The 27,497-nt window shown below is 48.0% G+C and overlaps 1 protein-coding gene and 1 long non-coding RNA gene across 3 annotated transcripts in view; one reads left to right on the top strand and one right to left on the bottom strand.

The window, feature by feature from the left end:
- The window catches only part of PNPLA7 (patatin like domain 7, lysophospholipase), a 400,735-nt gene that overhangs the window by 270,865 nt on the left and 102,373 nt on the right, over positions 1-27,497 (bottom strand). For both annotated transcript variants that reach the window (XM_074973884.1, XM_074973883.1), the window contains exons 12-13: positions 14,597-14,741; positions 2,703-2,795 (exon numbers count right to left, since the gene is read on the bottom strand). In XM_074973884.1, the coding sequence (XP_074829985.1) occupies positions 2,703-2,795; positions 14,597-14,741 (238 nt within the window). The remainder of the gene's footprint in view (positions 1-2,702; positions 2,796-14,596; positions 14,742-27,497) is intronic.
- Positions 23,277-26,696, top strand: LOC141999962 (uncharacterized). Its single transcript, XR_012642125.1, has 3 exons — positions 23,277-23,404; positions 25,546-25,632; positions 26,466-26,696. It is a non-coding gene; the product is annotated as an uncharacterized LOC141999962 (long non-coding RNA).

Below are 27,497 nucleotides of genomic sequence, written 5' to 3'. Positions count from 1 at the left end.
ATCAGAGAGAGCAAAGAAAAGGCAGCACATGGATGAAAGTACTACTCTATTAGAATTCTACAAGTCATGTCTTCCTACAACCCTTGTTTGTGCCTGGGAACACACCCTCTCTTAAATTAAACTATCTTGCTGCCAAAGTGGGAATCAGAATGGATGTAGCAAGCAAATGTTACCTAGAAATCTTAAAACAAAGGAAGAGAAGGACATAAGCAACTGAGTGGAGCTTCATCCTGATTGGTCAATACTTGCTCACTGCTGACCCACACAGTTCTGGTATGAAAGTCACTGTGCAAGTACCAGAATATGGGCAAACTTCTGACAATATCTCACTGCTTCTCCCTTCCTGAACACTCATTCACAAGAGCAAAGCCATCACTTATAACTATGCAGCCTTGCTCCAGTCAATAGGATTGCACTTCTGTACAACACACAGTTTGTTTTGAGGAAGGAAAAATCTAGTCTTCATTTTGTCTCCAACAAGCAGAGAGTTGCTATTTTACTTTCACAATTGCTTATTCTATAAAACATTTAGAATAAGGACACTAGTTATGGAGAAGTGATGATAATACTTTGTACTTTGACAGCTCCATCCATCATGGGATCTCAAGTGGTTCACCTGTTTCTGTTGTCCTTAAATCCAGATCCTCTGTATGACACACTTGCCTGTCTGTCCTCTGGAGAGGATTAATGTGCTGTAAAGCAGACATGCAACAATAGGTTGCGGGGCGTTGATACACGCACATGCATTAATCCATTTTGCTATGTTCTTTGTACATAACCTAATTTGAGAATTGGGAGTAGAGTATGCTCTGCACCCCAGAAATACAGGGAACTGGGGTGGTGGAAAGAAAAATGGTTTTCCCAGATTTGGCTGCTTCTAAAGTTCTTCCCACAAATTGCTGAGACTTGTCAATTCTCACCAGCTAAGCAAGATAAAGGATGGTGGGAAATCCTTTGTGTGATACTGATCATTTAATAGGCACCAGTCTTTTCTCTGAATCACCAATTGACATCCCAACATGGTCTGAGTAGTCAATATGCTGCAGGGATAAAATGTAAAAACCAAGGTCTTGATCACTTGTCATTATTAAAGATCTCATGGCATCTTTTGCATGAGTAAAGCAACGACAGCAGCCACAGGACCACAGGCAAAGAGCAACTCCACTTATTACATTCTGCCTCACTCGGTTTCCAGTCACTGTCTGGAGTTCCTCTTCTCCAATTCTGTCCTAGACCCTCTCTAAACTGGTTTCTGTTCCTGCACTCAACTGAAACTGCTCTTAACAAAGTCTCTAATGACCTTGCCGCCAACTCTCAGAACCAGTACTCCATCCTCATCCTCCTTGACCTTTCAGATGCCTTGGACACAGTCTACCGTGCTCCTGTCCTTGAAATCTTGCCCTCCCTTGGCTTCTATAACTCTGTTCTCTCTTGATTCTCCTCCTAACTCTCTAATCACTCCTTCAGCATATGCTTCAGAGGATCTTTTTCATCTCCCCTCCAGCTTTCTGTGGTTGTACCATAGAACTCTGTCTTTGATCCTCTTCTCCCTCTACATCTTACCTCTGGGTAATCTAATCCCCAAACAAATTCAACTACCATCTTTATGCAAATAACTCACAGATCTACCTGTCTACTCCAGGCCTGTCTCCTTCTGTCCACATTAAAATATCAGCCTGTCTCTGACATTTCCTCATGCCTGGCTAGCTGTCAGCTCATCCTCAACATGGCTAAAAAAACAGCTCTTAATTTTTTCTCTGTCCTCCCCCAAAAATAAATTCACCCCCCCCCCTTCCCCACCTCTTTTCTTGATCCCTGTGGAGCACACCACCATCCTCAGGCCTGTAATCTGGGTCTCATCTTCGACCTCTCTGTAGGTCCTCACATGCAGGGTATGCCTATGTCTTGCAGAGTTTTTTTGCATAACATCTTTAAAATACAGCCTTTCCTATCCATCTGCACAGCTAAAACTCTCTCCAGGCTCTCATCATCTTGCATCTTGATTACAGCAACATCCTTTTCTCTGGCCTTCACAAATACAATTTTGCCTCGCTCATATCCATTCAGAATGCTGCTGCAAAGATCATTTCCCAAGCCCGTGTTACCCTTTTCTTTGCATCCCTTCACTAGCTCCCTCCTCTCTATTGTATCAAACATAAGCTACTTGTCTTCCCAACCTATCCCCACCCTACCTATCATCTCTCATTCGCCCACGGGTTAAATTTTCAAAACAAGGCACTAGAGAAACGTAAGGACACTAATAATATGCTGCAGGGCTAGACTGACTGTTCTCACTGGTCTACTAGTATTTTGCACAAGATAAATACTGCATCTTGAAACACAACTAAGTATTCTTTTGATTTGCCACAGAATTTCATTTTCATAGTATATTTTACAGAGCACAGTGAAAAGCAAAATAAGACAGAAGCATAGGGAAATGAACCCAGGTCCTGTATAAAGTGCTTTTAAATATTTTCCCTTCACTCATTCCCATAATGCAACAGAGAAAGTCCATTCCATATAAAGTGACAGTGGATGCTCTCTGAGAAGAGAGCTCTTATTTCCTCTGCAAACAAATATTAGAGTGTTATTTCAGATCAGTAAGGGCATGGAACTAAGGGAAGTGGGTTACCTTACATCATCCCCCTACATAATAATTAGACATTTTGTATTTCCTGCAATTTTCCCCAGCCCCTCCTCACCAAGCGCCTCTGCTGATCCAGAAGAGGATGTCAAAGAAACTCTTCTTTTGAGAAAATTCTCAGAATTCTCTGTACCTGAAGTCTTCACTGTGTCTGACATTTAGGAACAGAATAAAGGTTATCACAGATTTAAACATGTAGCACACCCCAACAAAACTAAGTACGCTGTGAACAGGTGCCTTCACCCACCTGCTCTCAAACACAATGCACATACTATCACCTTAGGATTTGATTTTATTAACAACTAAGTCAAAAGAAAGAACAAAATTCAGCTCAAACCATCTCACCACGCTTGGCTCCTCTGAAGGTTCCTCCTTCCAGACTGCTGCACCCACACTCTAGATCCTTCCTCAATTTGGAGAGTTGATTCCACTTCCCTCATATTTCAGTGAGTTAATCAATGACCTGCCCCAGTGACAGCCCTGGATTTTAGGTATTAGACTGAAACTCAGGGAACTTGGATTCGGTTCTTGGCACAGCCCTCCAGTGTAACTATGGGCAAGCCCTCGTCTGCTTGGGCCTCAATTCCCCAATCTGTGAAATGAGGACAATACTACTGCTACACCTCAGAGAGGGTGCTGAGGATAAATTCAGCAATGTTTGTGTTACACTCAAATACTATAATGATGGAGGCCACAAAAGTACAGCAACAAATAGCAGAACCCCATTCAATATTACTCTGTAGGATCAACACTTGCTAATTGAGCAAGCTGTTTCAGGCACTACCTGAAATTAATAGAAATTAAGAGGAGGTTACTCACCTGTGCAATAACTGACGTTCTTCGAGAAGAGTGTCCCTGTGGATGCTCCACTCCAGGTGTTAGTGCGCCCCTGCCCCTTCACTCGGAGATTTTTACAGCAGTACTCATGCGGTGCCTACCTCACGTGCCAAATGTGCCTCAATAACACCAGGCTCCTCAGTTCTTTCTCTACAAAGGAGACCGCTCCAAATGCCGAAGTAGGGGGGAGGAGGGTGGGTAGTGGAGCACCCACAGGGACACTCATCTCAAAGAACGTCAGTTACTGCACAGGTGAGTAACCTCCTCTTCTTCTCGAGAGGTGTCCCTGGGGGTGCTCCACTCCAGGTGACTGAAAAGCAGTATTTCTTAAGGAGGTAGGGACTTCAGATCTGGTAAGAAAGCTGTAAACAGCACAGCACAGCCCATTCGAATGTCAGTCAGGGGTCCCTGAGTAATAGCTTAATGTTTAGCAAAGGTATGCTGTGAAGCCCAGATGGCAAATATCTGTGAGAGGAATGTTACGTAAAAATGCCACAAATGTTGACACAGATCTGGTGGAGTGTGCTCTAACAGAAGTTGGAGGATTCATCTTCTTTATCATAGAATCATATAATATCAGGGTTGGAAGGGAACTCAGGAGGTCATCTAGTCCAACCCCTTGCTCAAAGCAGGACCAATCCCCAACTAAATCGTCCCAGCCAGGGCTTTGTCAAGCAGGGCCCTAAAAACCTCTAAGGAAGGAGATTCCACCACCTCCCTAGGTAACGCATTCCAGTGCTTCACCACCCTCCTAGTGAAAAAGTTTCTCCTAACATCCAACCTAAACCTCCCCCACTGCAACTTGAGACCATTACTCCTCGTTCTGTCATCTGCTACCACTGAGAACAGTCTAGATCCATCCTCTTTGGAACCCCTTTTCAGGTAGTTGAAAGCAGCTATCAAATCCCTCCTCATTCTTCTCTTCTGCAGACTAAATAATCCCAGTTCCCTCAGCCTCTCCTCATAAGTCATGTGTTCCAGGCCCCTAATCATTTTTGTTGCCCTCCGCTGGACTCTTTCCAATTTTTCCACATCCTTCTTGTAGTGTGGGGCCCAACACTGAACACAGTACTCCAGGTGAGGCCTCACCAATGCCAAATAGAGGGGAATGATCACATCCCTCGATCTGCTGGTAATGCTCCTACTTATACAGCCCAAAATGCCGTTAGCCTTCTTGGCAACGAGGACACACTGTTGACACTCATCCAGCTTCTCGTCCTCTGTAACCCTTAGGTCCTTTTCTGCAGAACTGCTGCCTAGCCACTCGGTCCCTAATCTGTAGCAATCCATGGGATTCTTCCGTCCTAAATGCAGGACTCTGCCCTTGTCCTTGTTGAACCTCATCAGATTTCTTTTGGCCCAATTCTCTTATTTGTCTAGGTGCCTCTGTATCCTATCCCTACCCTCCAGTGTATCTGCCACTCCTCCCAGTTTAATGTCATCCACAAACTTGCTGAGGGTGCAATCCACAGCATCCTCCAGATCATTAATAAAGACATTGAACAAAACCGGCCCCAGGACTGACCCTTGGGGCACTCCGCTTAATACCGGCTGCCAACTAGACATGGAGCCATTGATCACTACCCGTTGAGCCCGATGATCTAGCCAGCTTTCTATCCACCTTATAGTCCACTCATCCAGCCCATACTTCTTTAACTTGCTGGCAAGAATACTGCGGGAGACTGTGTCAGAAGCTTTGCTGAAGTCAAGGAATAACACGTCCACTGCTTTCCCCTCCTCCATAGACCCAGTTATTGCATCATAGAAGGCAATTAGGTTAGTCAGGCATGACTTGCCCTTGGTGAATCCATGCTGACTGTTCCTGATCACTTTCCTCTCCTCTAGTTGGTAGCATAGGTGGATGCGGCCTGCTATCCAATTGGATATTTTCTGGGTAGAGATGGATTTGCCTCTGGATCGTTCTGCGATTAAAATGAAAAGTTTAGGGGAAGCCCTAAAGGGCTTAGTCGTATCCAAATAAAAGGACAATGCTCTACGCAAGTCAAGTGTGTGCATTCCTGCTTCAAAAGTGTTCGAATGCAGTTTAGGAAAGAAGGTTGGTAGATGGATAGGTTCATTGAGGTGGAAGGAGGAATGCACCTTCAGGAGAAATTTAGGATGCATTCGGAGCTTGACTTTGTCTTTAAAAAAAAGATAGTGTATGGTGGGTCAGCCATAAGCTCTCCAAGTTTTCCTACACGTCTGGCAGCTATAACGGCAACTAAGAACACAGTTTTCATGGATAGATGTAGGAGAGAACATGTTGCAAGAGGCTCAAATGGATGGCGCATCAAGCATGTGAGGACCAGGTGTAGGTCCCAGTGTTGAGTGGGTGGTCTAACGTCCTGGTTTAAGGTCTGGAGGCCCTTGAGGAACTGCTTTGTGATGGGGTGAGCAAAGATAGTAGTGTCTCTGGTCTTATTGTGAAATGCCATAATTGCTGCTAGATATACCTTTATGGAGCTACAGGAGAACCCAGATAGTTTAAGTTCTAAAAGATAGTCTAGTATTAGTGAACGAGGGGCAGAAACAGGAACGGTTTGCTTGGCATAGCACCAGTGAGTAAACCGAGTTCATTTATGGAGATAGGTGATACGTGTGGATTGTGTTCTGCTATGTAATAGTACTCTTTGTACCTGTTCAGAGCAGTCTAGTTCCTCATTAGAGAACCACTGAGGAGCCATGCTTTGAGGTGCAGCATCGTTACACTGGAGTGGTGTAGCTGACCCCTGTGTTGTGATAATAAGTTCGGAAGTGGGGGAAGTGGAATTGGCGGGCAAACTGACATCCTCGTTAAAAATGGGTATCACACCTGTCTGAGCCATGTAGGGGCTATTAGTATGACCCTGGCCCTCTCCTCTCATATTTTTCGTAATACCCCGTGAAGAAGTGGTTATCGGGGGGAATGTGTATAGGAAATTGTCGTTCCATTTGATGATAAATGCATCTCCCATCGAGTGTTTTCCTAGGCCCGCTCTGGAACAGAATTCCAGGCATTTTTGTTGGTCATTGTAGCGGGGCGGCCACCCTGCTCCGGCTCGGAAAGGGTTAAAGCCCGCCCCTGGAGAGGGCTGGGGCTGAGAGAAAAGGCTAGGCTGATTGGGAAGGCAGCCACAGCTGGGGCCACGCCCCGATCAGGCCATAGCTGGCCCTATAAAAGGCCAGAGAGCCAGGAGCTCAGGCAGACTTTCTCTCTAGCTGTAGGGAGAGAAGGACTGGCTGCCTGGGAGAACAGGGTACCTGGAGTGGAGCAGGACTGAGGGAAGGCCAGAGGAGCTGGGGAGCTCCAGCCTGAAAAACCCCCAGGCGGCAGGCCTTGCTCAAGGCCAGGAAAGGTACTGGGGTCGTAGAGAATGTGGGCAAGTGCAGTCTGCCCCGATACAAGGGGCAGGGCATGGACTGGGACTATTGCTGAGCGAGAGAAGAAAGGGGACAATGGACACAGCATATACAGAGGTTTTCTTTGCTGAAGGCTCTTGTGCCATCCCTGGCTGGTCTCCGGTGCCAGGGCCCCGACAGAAGGGGACTGACAGGACACAGGAGAGGCGTGAGACCTTACTCCGTGTGCTCCGGGAGAACCAGGAGAGACAGTGGGAAGTACAGTTGGCCTTGCAGGCACAACTGGGGCAGCTGGCAGAGGAGCAGCGGTCCCTGGTGAAACTCCTGCGGAGGGACTTCCAAAAAGACCGCCGAGACTGGTGGGAGAAGCCCAGTGCTGGGCTGGGGCCAGGAGGCCCAGGGCAGAGCACAGGGCTTGTTACACCTGTGGGAGGTGTAAGGTGAATTGTCCCTACTGGGATGGGGGCAGGGAGCCTCACCCAGGACGGGGGAAGGGACAAGCCCCTACAACAGGCCACCTGGCAAGGGAATTCCTGAGGCGAAGATGATGTTGGGCCTGTCATCGGTGGGGGCACCTATGGAGGGAGTGCCCTGCCCCAAGAAGCATGGCCCAGGGCAGCCCAGGGAGGGCTGGCCCTGAGAAGGACCAATGGAAGAAACCGGGGCCCAAGGCAGCAAAGGGGCGGTGAGCCTGCTTTGGCTGCCATGAACAGGGCCACATAAAGAGGAACTGCCCTCTCAGAGAAGGGCGAACTCAGGTGGAGGGGCCTGAGGACCCAAAGGGATCAAGGACCGGCCAGGTAGCTGCTGCAGAGATGGCAGTAGACCTGCCCAAGAGCCACCCACGGGGGATGGTGGACAAAGAGACTGGGACAGAGCGGGCCCAGCAAGAGGCTGGGACCCAGGCTGTAGTGGAGCAGGTCACAGTACGCACCCAGACCCTGAAGGAAGAGGACCTGGGGGAGTCTGGCCTATGTGTGCAGCTGGAGGCTACAGAGCAGGCCCGCCACGAGGCCGAAGTGAGAGCCCTGGACCTTGCTAAAGAGTATGTGGCCATCGTAAAGGAGGAGACCTGTTTGCGTAAGCAGCTAGAGGAGTCGGAATGGAAACGGGTGGCTCTGGAGGCGCACGGGCGACTGGTCCAGGCCAGGAGACCACCCTACCCCCAGGGGTGGTGATCTTGAGGTGGGGGGCGGGGTAGTGGGGCGGTCACCCCGCTCTGGCTCGGAAAGGGTTAAAGCCCGCCCTGGGAGAGGGCTGGGGCTGAGAGAAAAGGCTAGGCTGATTGGGAAGCAGCCACAGCTGGGGCCACGTCTCGATCAGGCCATAGCTGGCCCTATAAAAAGCCAGAGAGCCAGGAGCTCAAGAGTCTCTCTAGCTGTAGCGAGAGAAGGACCTGGCTGCCTGGGAGCTGAGCAGGGTATCTAGAGTGGAGCAGGGCTGGGGGAAGGCCAGAGGAGGTGGGGAGCTCCAGCCTGGAAAACCCGCAGGTGGCAGGCCTTGCTAAAGGCCAGGAAAGGTACTGGGGCTAGAGAGGGGTAGCCTGGGAATAGGCAGAGGCAGCTGGTCCAACCCCCTTGCCGGTGACGAGTGGTTTACAGACGGCAGTCTGCCCTAGTGAGCGGGGGCTAGATGGTGACTGGCAGTAGCCACTGAGGCAAGGTGGGGATAGAGGGTTGGGGGTTCCCCTGGGTGGGGAAACCCAGATTGTGGCTTACTGCTGGGGGCAGAACCCTGAGGTAGAGGAGCACTGGGGTCTGGGAGCGACACGGGGGCCAGCAGCAGGCGAGACACCGGCCTGCAGAGGGCACTCCTTAGGCTGGAGAGCTAATTCCCAGGATGACCAGCAGGAGGCGACACAGCAGTGAGTCGTCACACCGCTACAGTCATGGTTGCAAAAAGATACAGTTGTGGGTAGCCCTATATTTGGAATATGTCGTGTAGGATGGTATCGTTTATCTCCCATTCATGATCTAGGGGAAAAGATCTGCTGAGCTCGTCCGCAGTGGTGTTTAGCGAACCAGGTAGGTAGGAGACTGAAATTTGGATATTGTGTTGGAGGCACCAATTCCAAAGTTTCATAGCCTCCATGCAGAGCAAGTGGGATCGAGCTCCCCTTGCCTGCTTATATAAAACAAGCAGGCGTTGTCAGTCATAATCCTGATGTGTTGATTCTGGATTTGCGGGAGAAATTGGAGGCAGGCGTGGCGGACCACTTGGAGCTCTGAAAGATTTATGTGTAGTGAGGCTTCTGTAGGGGACCAGAGTTCCTGAGTGGTGTGGTGTGGTGTGCCATGTGTGCTCCCCAGCCCGTGAGGGAAGCATCCATGGTAATTATAACAGAGGGGGACTCCTGCATGAACGAGATTCCGAAGCAGAGGTTGTGTGGAAGAGTCCATCATGTGGGTGGGTCCTTGACTTTGGCAGGTATGGACAGAAGTCTGTTTAGGCTGTGCACATTCAGTCTGTAGATGTTGATCATCCAACCCTGCAGGCACCGCATGTAGAGGCATGCATTCTTGACCACAAAAGTGCAACAGGCCATATGGCCGAGAAGTTGCAGACAGTCCCAGACAGTGACCTGCGGGCTGTTTTGCAACTTGGTGACAAGATTCTTTATGGTATTGAATCTGTCAGATGGGAGAGATGCAAGTCCGGTTGTGGAATCGAGATGAGCATCTATGAATTCTAGTCGCTGAGTAGGAGTTAATGTGGATTTGTTTTTGTGTATTTGTAGGCACAGACCGTGGTAGTAGTAGAGGGCTTGGATGGCCTCCTCAAGAGTCTGTGTGTTGACAAGGCAATCATCCAGGTAAGGAAAAATTGACTCCTTTTTTCCATAGGTGCGCCATTGCCACAGTGAGAATCTTGAAAAAGACGCGGGATGCTGTTGAGAGGCCAAAGGGCAGAACCCTGTATTCGTAGTGATTTGAGCCCATAACAAATGTGAGAAAATGCCTGTGGGCGGGGTAGTTACATGAAAATAAGCATCCTGCAGGTCGAGGGCTGAAAACCAGTCTCCCTGCTCCAGCGCTGGAATTATGGTTGTGAGGGGTAACCATTTTGAATTTTTGCTTTTTGACGAACTTATTGAGTCACGTGAGGTCAAGGATGGGTCACCATCCCTCACTTTTCTTTTCTGTCAAGTAGTGTGAATAAAAACCCTTTCCCCTGTGCTGATCGAGCACCATCTCGACTGCTCCTATTTGTAGAAGATGTTGCATCTCTTGGTGGAGCAAGTGGTCGTGAGAGGAGTCCATGAAGAGGGATGGGGTGGGGACAGACATGGGCAGGAAAGGGATGGAATAGCCCAATCGGATGACCTCTAGGGCCCATCTGTCCGTAGTGATGGCTCACCAGTTGTGGTAGAATGGGAGTCAATGGTGACCAAAAGGTTGGATGGGAAGTATAAGCGCTGGAGAGGGTGGGAGGTCTTCAATACCCTTGACCAAGGCTTCAAATCTGCTTATTAGATGAAGGGGGTTGGGATGGTGCCAATGTTGTGGAGCGTCGTCGTTGATGCCTGGGTCTCTGGCGGTGTTGCTGCTGGTGGTGATCGTATGGCTTCTGTTGTTGTCGTGTGTAGACCAGGTATCATGGGCGTTGGTAAGGTTGATACCTGTATTGTCTTCTTCTAGTTGCCAGTGTATGGATGCCTAGGGATCTGAGCGTCACTCTGGAATCCTTCATGGTGTCCCATACCTCACTGGTTTTTGCTGCAAATAACTTCTCACCATAAAAGGGGAGATCCTCCACAGTGTTTTGTATTTTGTGAGAGAAAGAAGAAGAGGTAAACCACAAAGCCTGACACATCACTATGGCTGTCACGGTGGACCTGGCAGCTATGTCCGCAGCATTGAGAGCAGCCTGCAATGCCATGCAGGAAATAATCGGCCCTTCAGAGACTACTGCTTTGAATTATTGTCTTTTGTCCTCTAGGATGTCATTAATAAAGTCCATGAGTTTCCCATAATTTCTGTGATCATATTTGGCCGGTAGGGCTGCGTAGTTTGCCACTCTAAATTGTACCATGGATGATGCATAAACTTTGAGGCTGAGTAGGTCCATTCTTTTGCTGTCCTTGTCAAAGGGAGTGGACTGGAAATGATGCTGTTTGTTCTTTTGGTTGGCTACTTCTGCTACCAGTGAATTTGGTGCTGGGTGCGTGAAAAGGAATTCTCCCTGGAGGGGACATAGAATTTCCAGTCTACCCTTTTGTAGGTGAAGGGTATGGTGGCTGAGGTTTGCCAGATATTCTTGGCAGGGTCCATAATGGCTCCATTAATAGGTAGGGTGATCTTGGAGGAGGTCTAAGGTTGTAATATGTCAGTCAGCTCATGCTGAGTCTCCGACACTTCCTCCAGAGTGATCTTGAGCTCATTAGCCACTCTTTTGAAGAGGTCCTGAAAATGAGTAAAATCATCCACTGTTCTTGGGGGTGGGAGCATAATAGCCTCTTCTGGTGAGGTGGATGAATTATTATTATTTGGAGAGGGTTCAGGTGCCTCCTCATCTGCATGCAAAGTTGCAGGTTGCTCCTGTCCGTCCATTGCAGAAGTGTGGATAGGTACAGGAGGAGATCTAATGTCGCCTCTCCATAGGCTGTACCAGCTACTGTGGTGCCTGCTGTAGGACCCCCACGGGTTCCAATAATGGCACTGTCCAGGGAAGGACATGGGTGGTCCCATACACGAGTGTCCACACCAGGGTGGTAAGTCCCTGGAATATGAGGACCTTGGTCCCATGCTAGCGGGAGTGTCAAGGGGGTAGAAATGGTATGGTGAAAAAACTCCCTCCACTTCGTAGTCCTCATCACTAGAAAAGTGAGAGGGAACAGGGGATAGCAGTCAGTGCTGTGCCGATGGTCCCAGGGAGAGATCAGTATCAAGTAATGGGGAATCTGGAGCTGGCAAGATTAGCAAATCGCTGGAATGAATCAATTGTGGTGCCAACGTAGAAGTAGCCGGAATATATAGAGCTGGGTGTGGCAGCTGTGCCCTAGGTTCGGCTGGTGCCGACCGCTGCAGCGCCGTAGGCGGAGTCACGGTCGGTCGAGGTGTCAGTGCCAGGACAGCGACTGTCACTCTGTGCAGCACAGGCAGGCTCAGCCGAGTAGGCACCAAGTCCTTGTGCGGTGCTGGGCGGTGCCATGTTCGAAGAAGCAGCCAACTTTAGTTTTTATTTTTGCGCACCGGCCGTCGCTGGGGGACGGGCGGCGCGCACCGGCCGTCGCTGGGGGACGGGCAGTGCCGGAAGTGCCTGGAGCATCGTATGTGCTGAGCCACGGAGTGGTCAGCACCAGCGAGACAGGCCTACTCAGAGACCATTTGGATACCGGCTGGTCTCTGAGGTGATGAAGCTGGCTGTTTTTTTTGTTGTTTTCTTGTCCTTCGTGGACTGTCTCAAGTAGGACTCCTGACCTAGGTCAGAGGAGGTCTGAGGGACTTCTCCATTAGAATTAACTTGAGTCTCAGGTCTCTGTCCTTTTGTACCCTAGCCTTCAGTTTACTGCAGTGGGCACATTTCTGGGGGACGTGGGGATCGGTCCTGCTTTGAGCAGGGGGTTGGACTAGATGACCTCCTGAGGTCCCTTCCAACCCTAATATTCTATGATTCTATGGAACACCGAACACATTGAGAATGGCCATCAGAGATAGGGATGGCCTCTCTGCATGTAGCGCATCTCTTAAAACCTGACGAGCCAGGCATACGATAAACTGTCTGACAGAAAAAAACTGGGAAGGGAAAAAAAAAATGTTCTTGGGTTTGTTTTTTTTAAAGAGAAGGGGGAAATGAAACTTATCTGCCAAAAAAAAAAAAAAAAACCCTAGATAAACTGTATAAACAACTATCTATCTATCTAAAGCAAGAAATAATTGAGTGAGACTGCTGAGCTCCATCTCAGGCTGGGGATGGTAGAGAAGGAACCGAGGAGTGCGGGCCCCGCATGCATGTTATTGAGGCACATTTGGCGTGTGAGGCAGGCACCACGCGTGCACAGTCTGTGCGAGTTCTGTTTTAAAAATTTCAGAGCAAAGGCAGAGGGGAGCACCAACACCTGAACTGGAGCACCCACAGGGACATCTCTTGAAGAACAACGTCTTGTTCTGTAAGAAAGATTCAGACACATTCACTTCTTTGAGCTGAGGTCGAAGGAAGCAGAACACCAAATCCACCCAAATAAGGTCGGAAGATGCAATTTTGAGGGATTTTAAAAGCTCCCTTACGGACTCTTGCCAAAGGAAGTTATCTTGCACAACCATTCAAGATGGAAGCCTACTGCATTCTACATGCCCCCATGGCTACATCATAGGCATGTGCTGCTGCTCACTACTGAGCTGCCTTTATTTAATTTCTTCTAGGTAAATTCTAGGGAGGTCTCTTAGCTCAAACCCCTCCATATTTTTAGGATTTCTCCTGCTACTACTTAAGTCAGGTAATTCTCTTATAGTCTCACAGCATATTCAATTAAAATTAAGGAGTACTCTGGTCTTGCAGATATATTCATGAAATAATATTTTTCTCTATCCTTAAATTTTTAAAAATTAGGCTTGGTTTTTCTTTTTCAAGATCTTAAATCAAGAAGAAATATTGGTTCCTATTAAGGAAGTTTAGGATTCTCCGAAGACTTGGGATCTGTATCCAAAACGTAAAGACATTTCCCATCTACCTAAATCAAACAAAAGATTGTTGATACACAGCACAATACTGTGCTGCCCAGAGTATCATGTTAGTGATCAATGGCTCCATGTCTAGTTGGCAGCCGGTATCAAGTGGAGTGCCCCAAGGGTCGGTCCTGGGGCCGGTTTTGTGCAATATCTTCCTTAATGATCTGGAAGATAGGGTGAATTGTATCCTCAGCAAGTTTGCAGATGACACTAAACTGGGAGGAGTGGTAGATCCGCTGGAGGGTAGGGATAGGATACAAGAGACCTAGACAAATTAGAGGATTGGGCCAAAAGAAATCTGATGACGTTCAACAACAACAAGTGCAGAGTCCTGCACTTAGGAAGGAAGAATCCCATGCACTGCTACAGACTAGGGACCAAGCAGTTCTGCAGAAAAGGACCTACGGGTTACAGTGGACGAGAAGCTGGATTTGAGTCAACAGTGTGCCCTTGTTGCCAAGAAGGCCAATGGCATTTTGGGATGCATAAGTAGCAGCATTGCCAGCAGATCAAGGGACGTGATCGTTCCCCTCTATTCGACACTGGTGAGATTTGATCTGGAGTACTGTGTCCAGTTTTGGGCCCCACACTACAAGAAGGATGTGGAAAAATTGGAGGGAGTCCAGCAGAGGGCAACAAAAATGATTAGGGGGCTGGAACACATGACTTATGAGGAGAGGCTGAGGGAACTGGGATTGTTTAGTCTGCAGAAGAGAAGAATGAGGGGGGATTTGATAGCTGCTTTCAACTACCTGAAAGGGGGTTCCAAAGAGGATGGATCTAGACTGTTCTCAGTGGTCCCAGATGACAGAACGAGGAGTAATGGTCTCAAGTTGCAGTAGGGGAGGTTTAGGTTGGATATTAGGAAAAAAACTTTTTCACTAGGAGGGTGGTGAAGCACTGGAACAGGTTACCTAGGGAGATGGTGGAATCTCCTTCCTTAGAGGTTTTTAAGGTCAGGTTTGACAAAGCCCTGGCTGGGATGATTTAGTTGGGATTGGTCCTGCTTTGAGCAGGGGGTTGGACTAGATGACCTCCTAAGGTCCCTTCCAACCCTGATATTCTATCATCATCGAGGGTGCTCTGTACACACTAAAATAAACGTTACCTGTTTCTGAGGTATCCCCTGCTTTCTCCAATTTTTCTCCCCGTTCCTCCTCTGATACATTAGACAGTTGTCTTTTCACCTCTTTGTTTGAACTTCCTCCAGATGTTACACTTGCCACAGATATCAATGGGATGGCCTGGCTCTCCTGAGGGAAACGAGAGATGAAGATTTACACAGATTCACATGTATACACAGTTTCCTGTGTCTTGCAGTGCTCCGTATGCAGCACATTACCTGTTAGGATCTTTTAAAAGTGTGAAATAACTGCAGTTTCTTTGGGCTTTCCAGCTTTTGATGCGTTATTCAATGTAGTCTTTGTGTAGCAACACCTAGGTTCACAGCTGCTCTGCAGCCAATATAACATCATTAATCAGACATACCTCTTCTTTCTTATACTTTTCTCAGTCTCACCTTACACACGATATATTTGTACGCTCTCTTATGGGGTGTGGCAGGCATTTGATGCCCCCTGCTGGAGGCCCTACCTCATTGGCACACCCCATCCAAAGGTGGTGTCTTTTTGAAGGAAAATGGTGTATTTAGACCTCCACAAACTGCCTTGAGAAGCCACCACAATCAGAGGTAGGCAGAACCAACAAGAGTTGGTCCTCCAGTGGCTAGAAGGGCCAGGAGCAGGCCAAAGCTAATCAGGGCCCAACAGGCAAGACAAAAACTAAAAGTAGAGTGAGTTTGCTGTGTGAGATGCCCCACTTGTTCAGGCTAACCTGTGACAGTCCCATTCGCTCTGCAGAGCCACTGAATTTATGAGAGAGAGATTCTAAGTCATATGAACAAAACTGTCAGCTAACTTCCAATTATTTAATCTTTGCTACTGGTGATAATGGAAGAAGCAGAAAGAGCACTACCTGAGATTCTGTGATGTTAGCACTTAGAGAAATTTTTAAGATTGCATACTGAGCAAATCTACTATGGAAACAAAAACAGGAGAGACAAGGAACGCAGCCCCCAAAGTCACTTTTCTAACCACACAGATTCAACTGAGCTTTGTGTTTCATTCTTTTTACATACATACATACATACACAAACACACACTCTTCACAGTTACTGCCTGGGAATAATAGTTACGAGCTATGCCAAGAAATAACAATAATAGTACACACACTATTATAGGTCTGCAACATGCAGTGAGCTCAGGCATATAATCATATTAAAGAATACACATATTCCCAGGACACAGTATAACAGCATGCTCATTTAAATGATTACAGGGAAGTGTGAACATAGATTAATAATGCTTTTCATTTTAAAGAAGCCATACTATCAAATGTTTAGTAAGATCCCTAAACTAGTGAGAAAATGAGTCAATGCACATTCTGACCACGCTCTTCAGGGTCCAAGATAAACCACAAAGCAGACTTGAGTAGGGTGCAAAAGTCCACAGAGTTTACTGAAGCAGGTTCCAACACTTCCTGGGCAGGGGCTCCCTGCAACAGTCTAGTTAGGACAGCACAGACAGCCCAAGAGTCCTTTTTGTAGTAAAGCAAAGAAATAGTCCCAAAATACAATAGTCCTGTGCCAGACCTATGATCCTCGGGGGGGTTCTGGCAGGCAGCAGTCTCTGCAGAGGTTCTGAGCTGGTCCTTTCCTCAGGGACCAAAGGACAGAAGTCTGTGCTCCTCGCTGGTCAGCCACCTACTGAGCTGTTCTCTTCCCTTTTTAACTACCCCTTCATCACCAGACAGCAAGTGCAGGTATAACAAGGTGAGGCTGAATGGGCCCATAGCAGCTCATTAACCCTTCCTCACTCAGTGTGGGGTTGGTATGCCCTCATCAGACACACAGACAGCCATGAAATGACACATTTTCAAACCTCCATCACATCTTCAATCCCATTTATTTTAAAATTCAAAATATATAATTCATATTCCAGACTAAGAGTGAAATACATTACTTAAAGGAAAGTGCTTTTCAGTAACAGAGACATAAATATGCCCCAGAACTGCAACAGGCAGGAAGGAATAGAATGGCTCAAGATAAGCCACCTCCCAGAAACATGTAAGAGTTGTTAAGAGACAACACTTGAACTATTAGCCTTCATGATTTTGCCTCCTATCCAGCCCACCTACTGCCTTGGTTTGCACCAGGACAGCCAGCGGCTAGGAACATGGAAGAACAAGGGAGCTCTGGCAGAAGTAAAAGGGACTGTCTGCAGAGATGGGGAGTAACTGTTCAGGGGAACCAAGCTGAGACAAAGGACCCTTCTGAGGATGTCTGAAGAAATAGGCCTGCTCAGGTTTCCACTGGGATGGTAGGACTCTAGGTAAGAGAGATGTGTGCAGACTGTTTTAAAATTCCGTTTTCTCTTATGCTTTTTTCCTACTGAAAAAACAAACAATACTTTGATTTAAGATGGCTGTTTGTCACTGTATTTCCCGGTCATAGGCTCCCAAAGGGAAGAACGGCAGGTACACAAGATCAGTTGAATCTGCAGGGCAAGCACAGCTGCTACACAGGATACTGTAAGCCAGAGCCCAGTCCAGGAGCAGGAGAACAGACATTTCACCCTGTCATAAATACAAAGGGTAGGGTAACAACTTTTATGTATGCAGGAATATAAAATCCCTCTTGGCCAGAGGTACAGAATCACTTACCTGTAAGGGGTTAATCAGTTCAATTAAGCTAGTTGGCACCTGACCAGAAGGACCAATGGGGAAAGAAGATACTTTCAAATTGAGAAGGGGTGGGGGGAGGTTTTGTTTGTGCTCTCTGTGTGTTCCCTCTGGAGACTAAGAGAGAGACAAAGCAGGTAATCCAACTACTGAAATGATACATCTAAAATTACAGAAATTGGAAGTAATAGCAAGAAAATGCATTAGATTATCTTTTGTTTTAGATTATAAATTTTCCCTATGCTAACAGGGAGGTTTATTCCTGCTTTTTGTAACTTTGAAGTTGAGTCTAGAGGGGGATCTTCTATGTTTTAAATCTTTTCATTACCCGGTAGAATTACCTTCCATTCTGATTTTACAGAGGTGCTTCTTTTACTTTTTTTCTTTATAATAAAGTTCTTTTAAGAATCTGATGGGTTTTTAGGACACTAAAAACCCAAGGGTCTGGTCTGTGCTCACCTTGTTAACCTATTTGGTTAGTATATTATTCTCAAGCCTCGCCAAGAAAGGGAGTGAAGGGGCTTGGGGGGATAGGGCTCCAAGTGGCCCCTCCCTGGATGTTTGTTTAAATCACTTGTGGTGGTAGCAATACCATCCAAGGACAGGGAAAGGAATTTGTGCCTTGGGGAAGTTTTTAACCTAAGCTGGTGGAATATAAGATTAGGGGGTCTTTCATGTGGGTCCCCACCTCTGTACCCCAGAGTTCAGAGTGGGGAGGGGACCCTGACATGGTGGTAGAGGTGGGATCATTTTGAACCTGAAGCACAGACCTCAGAATTTTAAAAACATTTTTTCTTTTGGCTGATTGAAAACCAGGGAAATTTGGGGTTTTTTTTTTTTTAAAGGACACTTTTTTTTTTTTCTTCTTCTTCTTAGTTGAGAGCAGCTGGAGGGTTGCTTTTTTTTCCCCCTGCCTGAGGGCAGAGTAGTTAAGTTCCCGCAAGGGAATTCACAAGCTGTTTGGTTTTTTGTTTTTTTTTCTTTCTAGCTCTCGGGTTAGGCTAGGCTAAGCACAGGAAGGCTAGGATGATGGAAAGTGAGGTCCAAAAGAAACTAGAATTAGCCAGATTAGAAGCTGAAGAGAGACAAAAAGAACATGAAAGACAAATGGCCTTAAAGCACTTGGAGTTGGAGGCAGAGACAGCCAGAGATGAGGCTGCCCATAAAAGAGCCCTGGAGTTAAAAGACAAAGAAATACAGGCCCAGATTTCGGCCTAGAAGCATGAACTGGCTGTTATGGAGTTGAAAAGACAGAACCCGTCAGCAGCTGGCTCCACTTCCCCAAAAATCCACAAATAGGTGCGACTATGTCCACAGTATTATGAATCCAGTGATATTGCTGAATATTTCATCACCTTTGAGAGACTGTGCACCTTCCATTCAATTCCTGAAGATCACAAGATGACCACACTGGCAGCAAAATTGACTGGAAGAGCTCTGGATATATTCAATAAGGTGCCTATTGATGAATCTTCAAACTATGATACATTTAAGGAACTGGTTTTGAAACAGTTTCAGGTTACACCTGAAACCTACAGGGTTAAATTCAGGAGCTGGACTAAGTAAAGTGGCTTAAGAGGGGAGCTGGACTAAGTAAAGTGGCTTATGTAAACCAGATGAAGGATCTGTTAGATAAATGGGTCAAAGGAAGGGGTGTAACTAGCTTTGAAGGAATGTGTGATTTGGTTGCACAGGAGCAGTTCCTGACTATGACCAATGATGAGGTAAAACAGTGCTTATAGGATAAGAAAATGGACACAGCAGAAAGTCTTGCTTCTTATGCTGATCAATATGAGCAGTCCCAGACCGCCAGAGAGGCGGGGCAAATCGGAACAAAACGGGTGGAGGTAGCAAAGAGAAACCACCCTGGTCGCAGTTGGGACGGATACCAGAAGGGACACCCCAAGACCACACCCTACCACCGGGGGCAGCTCAAGGCCCCACCTACACCCCAAGGAAAACCCAGACACCTTATCGTCCCACCACACCATTCTCCAGCAACCCACCTAGCCCCACTGACCAGTCAGGCTAGGCAATGTTTTAAATGTAACGAGCTGGGGCATGTAAAGGCCAACTGCCGCAAGAACCCCAACAGATTACAGTTCGTTGCACCAGGGTCACACCAAAGGTCCTCAGGCCCAGATGCCTCCCAGATACCCTCAGAGCAAAGGGAAATTGTGAGTGTGGGCGGAAAGAAGGTTATCGCGTGGAGGGACACTGGAGCACAGGTGTCATAGAATCATAGAATATCAGGGTTGGAACGGACCTCAGGAGGTCATCTAGTCCAACCCTGTGTCAGCTATCCACCAATCCTTAGTGGACCCCAAATTCATCAACCCAGAGGCCCAAGTGATGATTCAACCCTTCAAGTCAAACTCTTTTGACTTGCCTACAGCCAAGTTGCCTGTCCAGTACAAGGGCTGGTCAGGAACATGGACTTTTGCAGTCTATGATAATTATCCCATGCCCATGCTGCTGGGGGAAAATTGGCCCACCATGTGAAGCTAGCAAAGAGGGTGGGAATGGTCACCCGCAGCCAGGCTAAGCAAGCCTTCCCACCTAGCTCTGTTCCTGAGCCTTCTACCAGGACCCCGTCTGTGTTACCAGAGACCCAGACTGAGGTGGTAGAACCGGACCCCAGGCCAACATCTGCAACAGCAGTAGTGGATCCAGTCCCAGAGACCCAGCCAGAGCCAGGCCCAGAACCGGAACTGGAGGAGCAACCAGCACCAGAACTGTTGCCAGCACTGAGTCAGGCGCTTACAACTCCGTCTGCAACCCCAATACCAGAGGGCCCCACCGAGCCCGCCCTGGCAGCAGCAGATAAACCTGCACAAGAGGCTCAGCTAGAGCCTGAACCCCAACCTAGCACACCCGCGGAGAGCGGGTCACCGTCTCTGGAACCAGCCCCGTCCCCCGCATCGCTTCCCGAGGGACCAAGCCCAGGTCCACCATCCAGTGAGGAACTTATGTCTCCAGCATCAAGGGAACAGTTTCAGGCTGAGCAGGAAGCAAATGAAAACCTCCAGGGAGCTTGGACGGCAACACGGAGCAACCCACCACCTCTCAGCTCTTCTAATCAATCCCAGTTTGAGGACTTTTATCCACGGAAACACTTTCTGGGGGGCACCGGGAGGACTGGCATCTGCAGAGACAGTTGGTAGTTCCAACTAAGTACCGGGTAAAGCTCTTGAGCTTAGCCCACGATCGTCCTAGTGGCCATGCTGGGGTGAACAGGACCAAAGACCATTTGGGGAAGCCCTTCCACTGGGAGGGAACAGGCAAGGATGTTTCTACTTATGTCCGGTCTTGTGAGGTGTGCCAAAGAGGGGCACACCTCACAAGAGGGGGGAGGGATAGCTCAGTGGTTTGAGCATTGGCCTGCTAAACCCAGGGTTGTGAGTTCAATCCTTGAGGGGGCCATTTAGGGATCTGGGGCAAAACTTGGGAATTGGTCCTGCTTTGAGCAGGGGGCTGGACTAGATGACCTCCTGAGGTCCCTTCCAACCCTGATATTCTATGAAAGAGTGGGAAAACCCCAAGAACAGGTCAAAACCCCTCTCCAGCCACTCCTCATCATTGAAGTTCCATTTCAGCGAGTAGCTGTGGATATTCGGGGTCCTTTCCCAAAAAAGACACCCAGAGGAAAGCAGGACATACTGACTTTCATAGATTTTGCCACCCAATGGCCGGAAGCAGTAGCTCTCAGCAACACCAGGGCTAAAAGTGTGTGCCAGGCATTAACAGACATTTTTGCCAGGGTAGGTTGGCCCTCCGACATCCTTACAGATTCGGGAGCTAATTTCCTGGCAGGGAGCATGAAAAGCCTTTGGGAAGCTCATGGGGTGAACCACTTGGTTTCCACCCCTTACCACCATCAAACAAATGGCCTGGTGGAGAAGTTTAATGGAACTTTGCGGGCCATGATATGTAAATTCGTAAATGTGCACTCCAATGATTAGGACCTAGTGTTGCAGCAGTTGCTTTTTGCCTACAGGGCTGTACCACATCCCAGTTTAGGGTTTTCCCCATTTAAACTTGTGTATGGCCGTGAGGTTAAGGGGCCATTACAGTTGGTGAAGCAGCAATGGGAGGGGTTTACACATTCTGGACTTTGTAGACAACCTACAAAACACCCTCCGAAACTCTTTAGCCCTTGCTAGAGAAAGCCTAAAAGATGCTCAGGAAGAGCAAAAGGTCTGGTATGATAAACATGCCAGAGAGCGTTCCTTCAAAGTAGGGGACCAGGTCATGGTCTTAAAGGCGCTCCAGGCCCATAAGATGGAAGTGTCATGGGAAGGGCCATTCACGGTCCAAGAGTGCCTAGGAGCTGTTAACTATCTCATAGCATTCCCCACCTCCAACTGAAAGCCTAAGGTGTACCATGTTAATTCTCTAAAGCCCTTTTATTCCAGAGAATTAGAGGTTTGTCAGTTTACAGCCCAGGGAGAAGATGACACTGAGTGGCCTGAAGGTGTCTACTATGAAGGAAAAAGTGACGGTGGCGTGGAAGAGGTGAACTTCTCCATGACCCTTGGACGTATGCAGCACCAGCAGACCAAGGAGATGTGCACTAGCTTCGTGCCGATGTTCTCAGCCACCCCAGGATGGACCGAACAGGCATACCACTCCATTGACACAGGTAATGCTCGCCCAATTAGAGCCCAACCTTACCGGGTGGCTCCTCAAGCCAAAACTGCTATCGAACAGGAGATCCGGGACATGCTACAGATGGGGGTAATCCACCCCTCTGGCAGTGCATGGGCATCTCCAGTGGTTCTAATTCCCAAACCAGATGGGGAAATACACTTTTGCGTGGACTGTAAGCCAAATGCTGTGACTTGCCCCGACAACTATCCAATGCAATGCACAGATGAGCTATTGGAGAAACTGGGACGTGCCCAGTTCATCTCTACCTTAGACTTAACCAAGGGGTACTGGCAGGTACCCGCTAGATGAATCTGCCAAGGAAAGGTCAGCCTTCATCACCCATGTAGGGCTGTATGAATTTAATGTGCTCCCTTTCGGGCTGCAAAATGCACCCACCACCTTCCACAAACTTGTAGATAGTCTCCTAGCGGGATTGGGAGAATCTGCAGTCGCCTACCTTGACGATGTGGCCATATTTTCTGATTCATGGGAAGAACACCTGGAGCATCTGTAAAAAGTCTTCAAGCGCATAAGGGAGGCAGGGCTAACTGTTAAGGCTAAAAAGTGTCGAACAGGCATAAACAGAGTGAGTTACCTTGGACACCAGGTGGGTCAAGGAACTATCAACCCCCTACAGGCCAAAGTGGATGCTATCCAAAAAAGGCCTTTCCCAAAGTCAAAGAAACAGGTCCAATCCTTCTTAGGCTAGGCCAGATATTACAAGATTTATACCGCACTACAGCCAAATCACTGCCCCACTGACAGACCTGACCAAAAAGAAACAGCCAAATGCTGTTCAGTGGACCGAAGAGTGTCAGAAGGCCTTTAACCAGCTTAAAGTGACACTCATGTCTGACCCTGTGCTAAGGGCCCCAGACTTTGACAAACCATTCCTAGTAACCACAGATGCATCCGAGCATGGTGTGGGAGCAGTTTTAATGCAGGAAGGACCGGATCAAGAATTCCATCCTGTCGTGTTTCTCAGCAAAAAAATGTCTGAAAGGGAAAGCCACTGGTCAATCACCGAAAAGAGGAGGTTACTCACCCTGTGCAGTAACTGACATTCTTCGAGATGAGTGTCCCTGTGGGTGCTCCACTTCAGGTCAAGGTGTGTCCCAGCGTCTTCGATCAGAGATTTCTACAGCAGTATCCCTACAGGCTGTGCACACACTGTGCCTGCCTCTCGAGCTGTCAGTGTTCTAATAACACGTGCGTGGCCTAGTCTCCTCAGTTCCTTCTCTACAACGGAGTGTGTTACAAATTCCCAAGTAGAGGGGAGCAGGGCGGATAGTGGAGTACCCACAGGGACACTCATCTCGAAGAACGTCAGTTACTGCACAGGGGTGAGTAACCTCCTCTTCTTCTTTGAAAGATGTCCCTGTGGGTGCTGCACTTCAGGTGACTGAAAAGCAGTATCCCTTAGGATGGTTGGGACTTCGTATGAGACAAGAAGGCTGTTGACACGACAACTCTACCCAATCTGGTGTCGGACGCTGCAGTGTGAATGAGAGCATAGTGATTAGCGAAGGTAAGGTTCGATGCCCAGGTAGCTGCCTTGCATATGTCAGACAGTGGGACATTACGGAGAAAGGCCGTGGAGGTGGAGACAGCTCTGGTAGAGTGTGATCTAATTGACGTAGGAGGTTATATTTGCCTGAGTTGGTAACAAAGGCGTACGCAGTCAGCAATCCATTTGGAAAGTCTCTGTGTAGAGATAGCATTTCCTTGTGAGCGCTGAGTAGTAGAGACAAAAAGTCTGGGGGTTTTCCTAAACGGTTTTGTTCTATCCAGGTAAAAGGATAATGCTCTGCGAACATCAAGAGTGTGTATTGTTGTTTCAAACGCATTAGCGTGACGTTTTGGGAAAAATGTTGGAAGGTGTATAGGTTCATTGAGGTGAAAGGAAGAGAGTACCTTAGGTAAGAACCTTGGATGTGTGCAGACTGTGTGACCTTATCGCGGAAGAACGTGGTATACGGCGGGTCCACCATAAGCGCCCCCATTTCTCCTACTTGTCTGGCAGACATGATTGCTATGAGGAAGGCGGTCTTCCTGGATAGGTGGAGAAGGGAGCAGGTAGCCATCGGTTCAAACGGTGTATCCATCAGGGCTTTGAGGACTAGGTGTAAATCCCAAGGTTCAGCAGGTGGTTTCACATCTGGGTATAACGTCTGGATGCCCTTCAGGAACCTTTTGGTGATTGGATGGGCAAAGACTGTTACATTGTCAACCTTATGGTGGAAGGCGGTGATTGCCGCGAGATGAATCTTGAGTGAACTCGTAGAGAGGCCAGATGTTTTAAGGTGTAACAGGTAATCCAATATCAGTGGGCGTGAAGCAGAAACTGGAGAGGTTGGTTTGCCAGCACACCAAGATGTGAACTGTTGCCATTTATGCAGGTAGGTAGTGCGCGTGTTGTGTGTTCGCCTGTGTAGCAAGACAGTGCTTACTTGGTCCGAACATGTTAACTCCACATTAGAGAACCATTGATCAGCCAGGCCCTCAGATGGAGACGTTGTACGTTGGGGTGAAATAGTTGTCCTCTGCGTTGTGATAGGAGGTTGCTGAGTGGTGGAAGGGGAATGGGTGGCTTGACTGACATGCGCAGGAGAAAGGGGTACCACGGTTGTCTGGGCCACGCTGGGGCTATGAGAATGATGTTGGCTCTGTCTGTTCATATCTTCTGAATTACTTTGTGCAATAGAGGCATTGGTGGGAATGCGTACATGAGAGTCTCGGTCCAAGGGAGCATAAAGGCGTCCTCCCATGAGTGTTTCCCCAGGTCTGCTCTGGAGCAGAATGTCGGGCATTTTTTGTTTGTTGCTATGGTGAACAGATCCAGTTGGTGATAACCCCAGATCTGGAAAATGTTGGAACGAATGGTGTAGTTGAGTTCCCACTCGTGCTGTAAGGGGAAGGATCAGCTAAGCTCGTCTGTGGCGGTATCCTGAGAACCTGGCAGGTATGAGGTAGAGATATGGATGTTGTGTTGAAGGCACCAGTTCCAAAGTTTTACCGCCCCTCTGAGCAAAGGGAGTGTGATCGGGCTCCCCCGTGTCTGTTGACATGCACATGCACGTGATGTTGTCGGTCATGATTCGAATTCGGCGGTTTTGGATGATGGGAAGGAAATGGAGGCAGGCATTGCGTACAGCCCAGAGCTCTAGCAAATTACATGAAGCCTGGTTTCTGAAGTGGCCCAGAGACCCTGAGTGGTGAGGTGGCCGATGTGTGCTCCCCATCCCATGAGGGATGCATCTGTGGTGATAGTAATTGAAGTGGGATCTTGTTGGAAGGGAATCCCAGTGCAGAGGCTGATGAGAGAGGTCCACCAGAGGAGTGAGTCCTTGACTTTCTGGGGCATAGTTAGTCACCTGTTTACCTGTGCTTGTTTGGTTAGTATATCATGGCTAGCCAACCCTGAAGGCATCGCATGTACAGGCGAGCATTTGTGATGACAAATGTGCAAGTGGCCATATGTCCTAAGAGCTGTAGGGAGTCTCAGACTATAGTCTGTGGGCTGGCACGTATCTGGGTAATAAAGATACCCATTGTGTGGAATCTGTCCTGGGGGAGAGATGCAAGACCGGTGGTGGAATCGAGGTGGGCGCCAATGAAGTCAATTTGTTGGGTAGGTTGTAAGGTAGATTTGTTTTTGTTTATTTGCAGGCCCAAGGTGCGGAAGCAGCGAAGGGTTGCAAGACTTGCATGGTTCGCTTCTAACTGAGTGAGAGACTTGAGGAGACAATCATCCAGGTAAGGAAATATGAGGATTCCTTTTTTCCTGAGATGGGCTATTACAACTGCTAGCACCTTGGAGAAGACACATGGTATGGATGAAAGGCCAAAAGGGAGGACCCTGTACTGGTAGTGTTGCGCTCCCACAGCAAACCTGAGGAAACGTCAAGGGGCAAGGTGGACAGAGACATGGAAATATGCGTCTTGGAGGTCGAGGGTTGAAAACCAATCTCCTTGCTCCAGCGTCGGAATTATCATTGGGAGAGTAACCATCCGGAATCTCTGTTTCTTGACAAACTTGTTCAAACGTCGAAGATCAAGGATAGGGCGCCAACTGCCGCTTTTCTTTTCCATCAAGAAGCAGTGGGAGTAAAACCCTTTCCCTCTGTGTTGAGGGTGTACCTCCTCTATTGCTCAGAGATGTATGCGATGTTGTACCTCCTGACAGAGCAATTGTTCGTGAGAGGGGTCCCTGAAGAGGGGTGGGTGGGAGGTAAGGAGAGGAAGGGGATGGCATAACTCAATCTGATCATTTCCAGGACCCATCTGTCTGTAGTGATGGTTTGCCAGTTGGCCAGGAATGGACGCAAATGGTGTCCAAAAAAATGGTTGGTTGGAGTTGGCGCTGGAGAGGGTGCAAGGTTTTCTATACCCTCGACGAAGACTTCAAATTTGTTTATTTGGGTTAGGAGGGTAGGTCGCTGTTGTTTGCGGAGGGCGACGTCATTGGTTCCTGGGCCTATGTCGTTGTTGTTGTTGCGTATCATATTGTCTGAAAGGTGGATGTTGCACAAAGGTATGGTAACACAGTCGTTGGTATGGCTGATATAGATATTGTCTCTTCTTTGAAGCAGATGTTTGGATGCTTAAGGATTGGAGAGTGGCACGGAAATCCTTCATGGAGTGAAAGACCTCATTGGTTGTAGCGGCAAAGAGCTTCTCTCCATCGAAAGGCAGCTCTTAGACCATATTCTGTATCTCCTTCAGAAAGGAGGAAGAAGCAAGCCATGAGGACCGCCGCATGATGACAGCTGTGGATCTGGCCACTGCGTCCGCAGTGTCAAGGGCAGCTTGAAGAGCTGTGTAGGAGATCAGTTGGCCCTCGGACACCATTGCTTTATATTGTTGTCATTTATCCTCCGACACATCATCAATAAATTGCATTACCTTAGCATAATTTTTGTGGTCATATTTTGCTAAGAGCGCTGCGTAGTTCGCTACTCTAAATTGCAAAGTGGAAGAATACACTTTGCGGCCAAAGGAGTCCAGTCTCTTGTTATCTTTGTCTGTGGAGCAGTGGAATGGAGCGGAAGTGTTGGTATTTGTTTTTCTGATTGGCCGCATCGACCACTAGTGAATTAGGTGAGGGGTGCATAAATAGAAACTCAGAACCCTTAGATGGAACAAAATATTTTCGGTCCAATCTCTTGTTAGTGGGTGTTATTGTATCTGGGGTCTGCCAAATAGTTTTAGCAGGTTCCATAATGGACCCATTAATTGGTAGGGCTATTTTGGAGGAGGTCATAGCTCGCAGGATGTCGGTAAGCTCGTGGTGTGTTTCAGGTACCTCCTCCAGGGTAATCTTGAGCTCTTCTGCTACTCTGTGAAACAACTCTTAAAGTGAGCGAGTTCATCAGTAGCGGGAGGTGGTGGGGGTACCATGGCATCTTGTGGTGTTATTGATATATATATATATATATATATATATATCCATCCCTACATTTCCAACTGCCAACATTTCCTCCCACTGCTCGAACATCGCACCATGAGAGTCATGACGGATAATCCATAAAACTGGAAATCCTGGGCGCCCCATCATCTCAGGCATTGGCACCCTGACAGCAGGATTGTCTGGCTATGTAGACTCCCTCCTCAGGCCCTAA

The sequence above is a fragment of the Natator depressus genome, chromosome 16 (assembly GCF_965152275.1).
Source record: "Natator depressus isolate rNatDep1 chromosome 16, rNatDep2.hap1, whole genome shotgun sequence".
NCBI classification, from domain to species: Eukaryota; Metazoa; Chordata; order Testudines; family Cheloniidae; genus Natator; species Natator depressus.
Note: the sequence above shows the minus strand (reverse complement) of the source record. Positions and strands in the feature narration are given on the sequence as shown.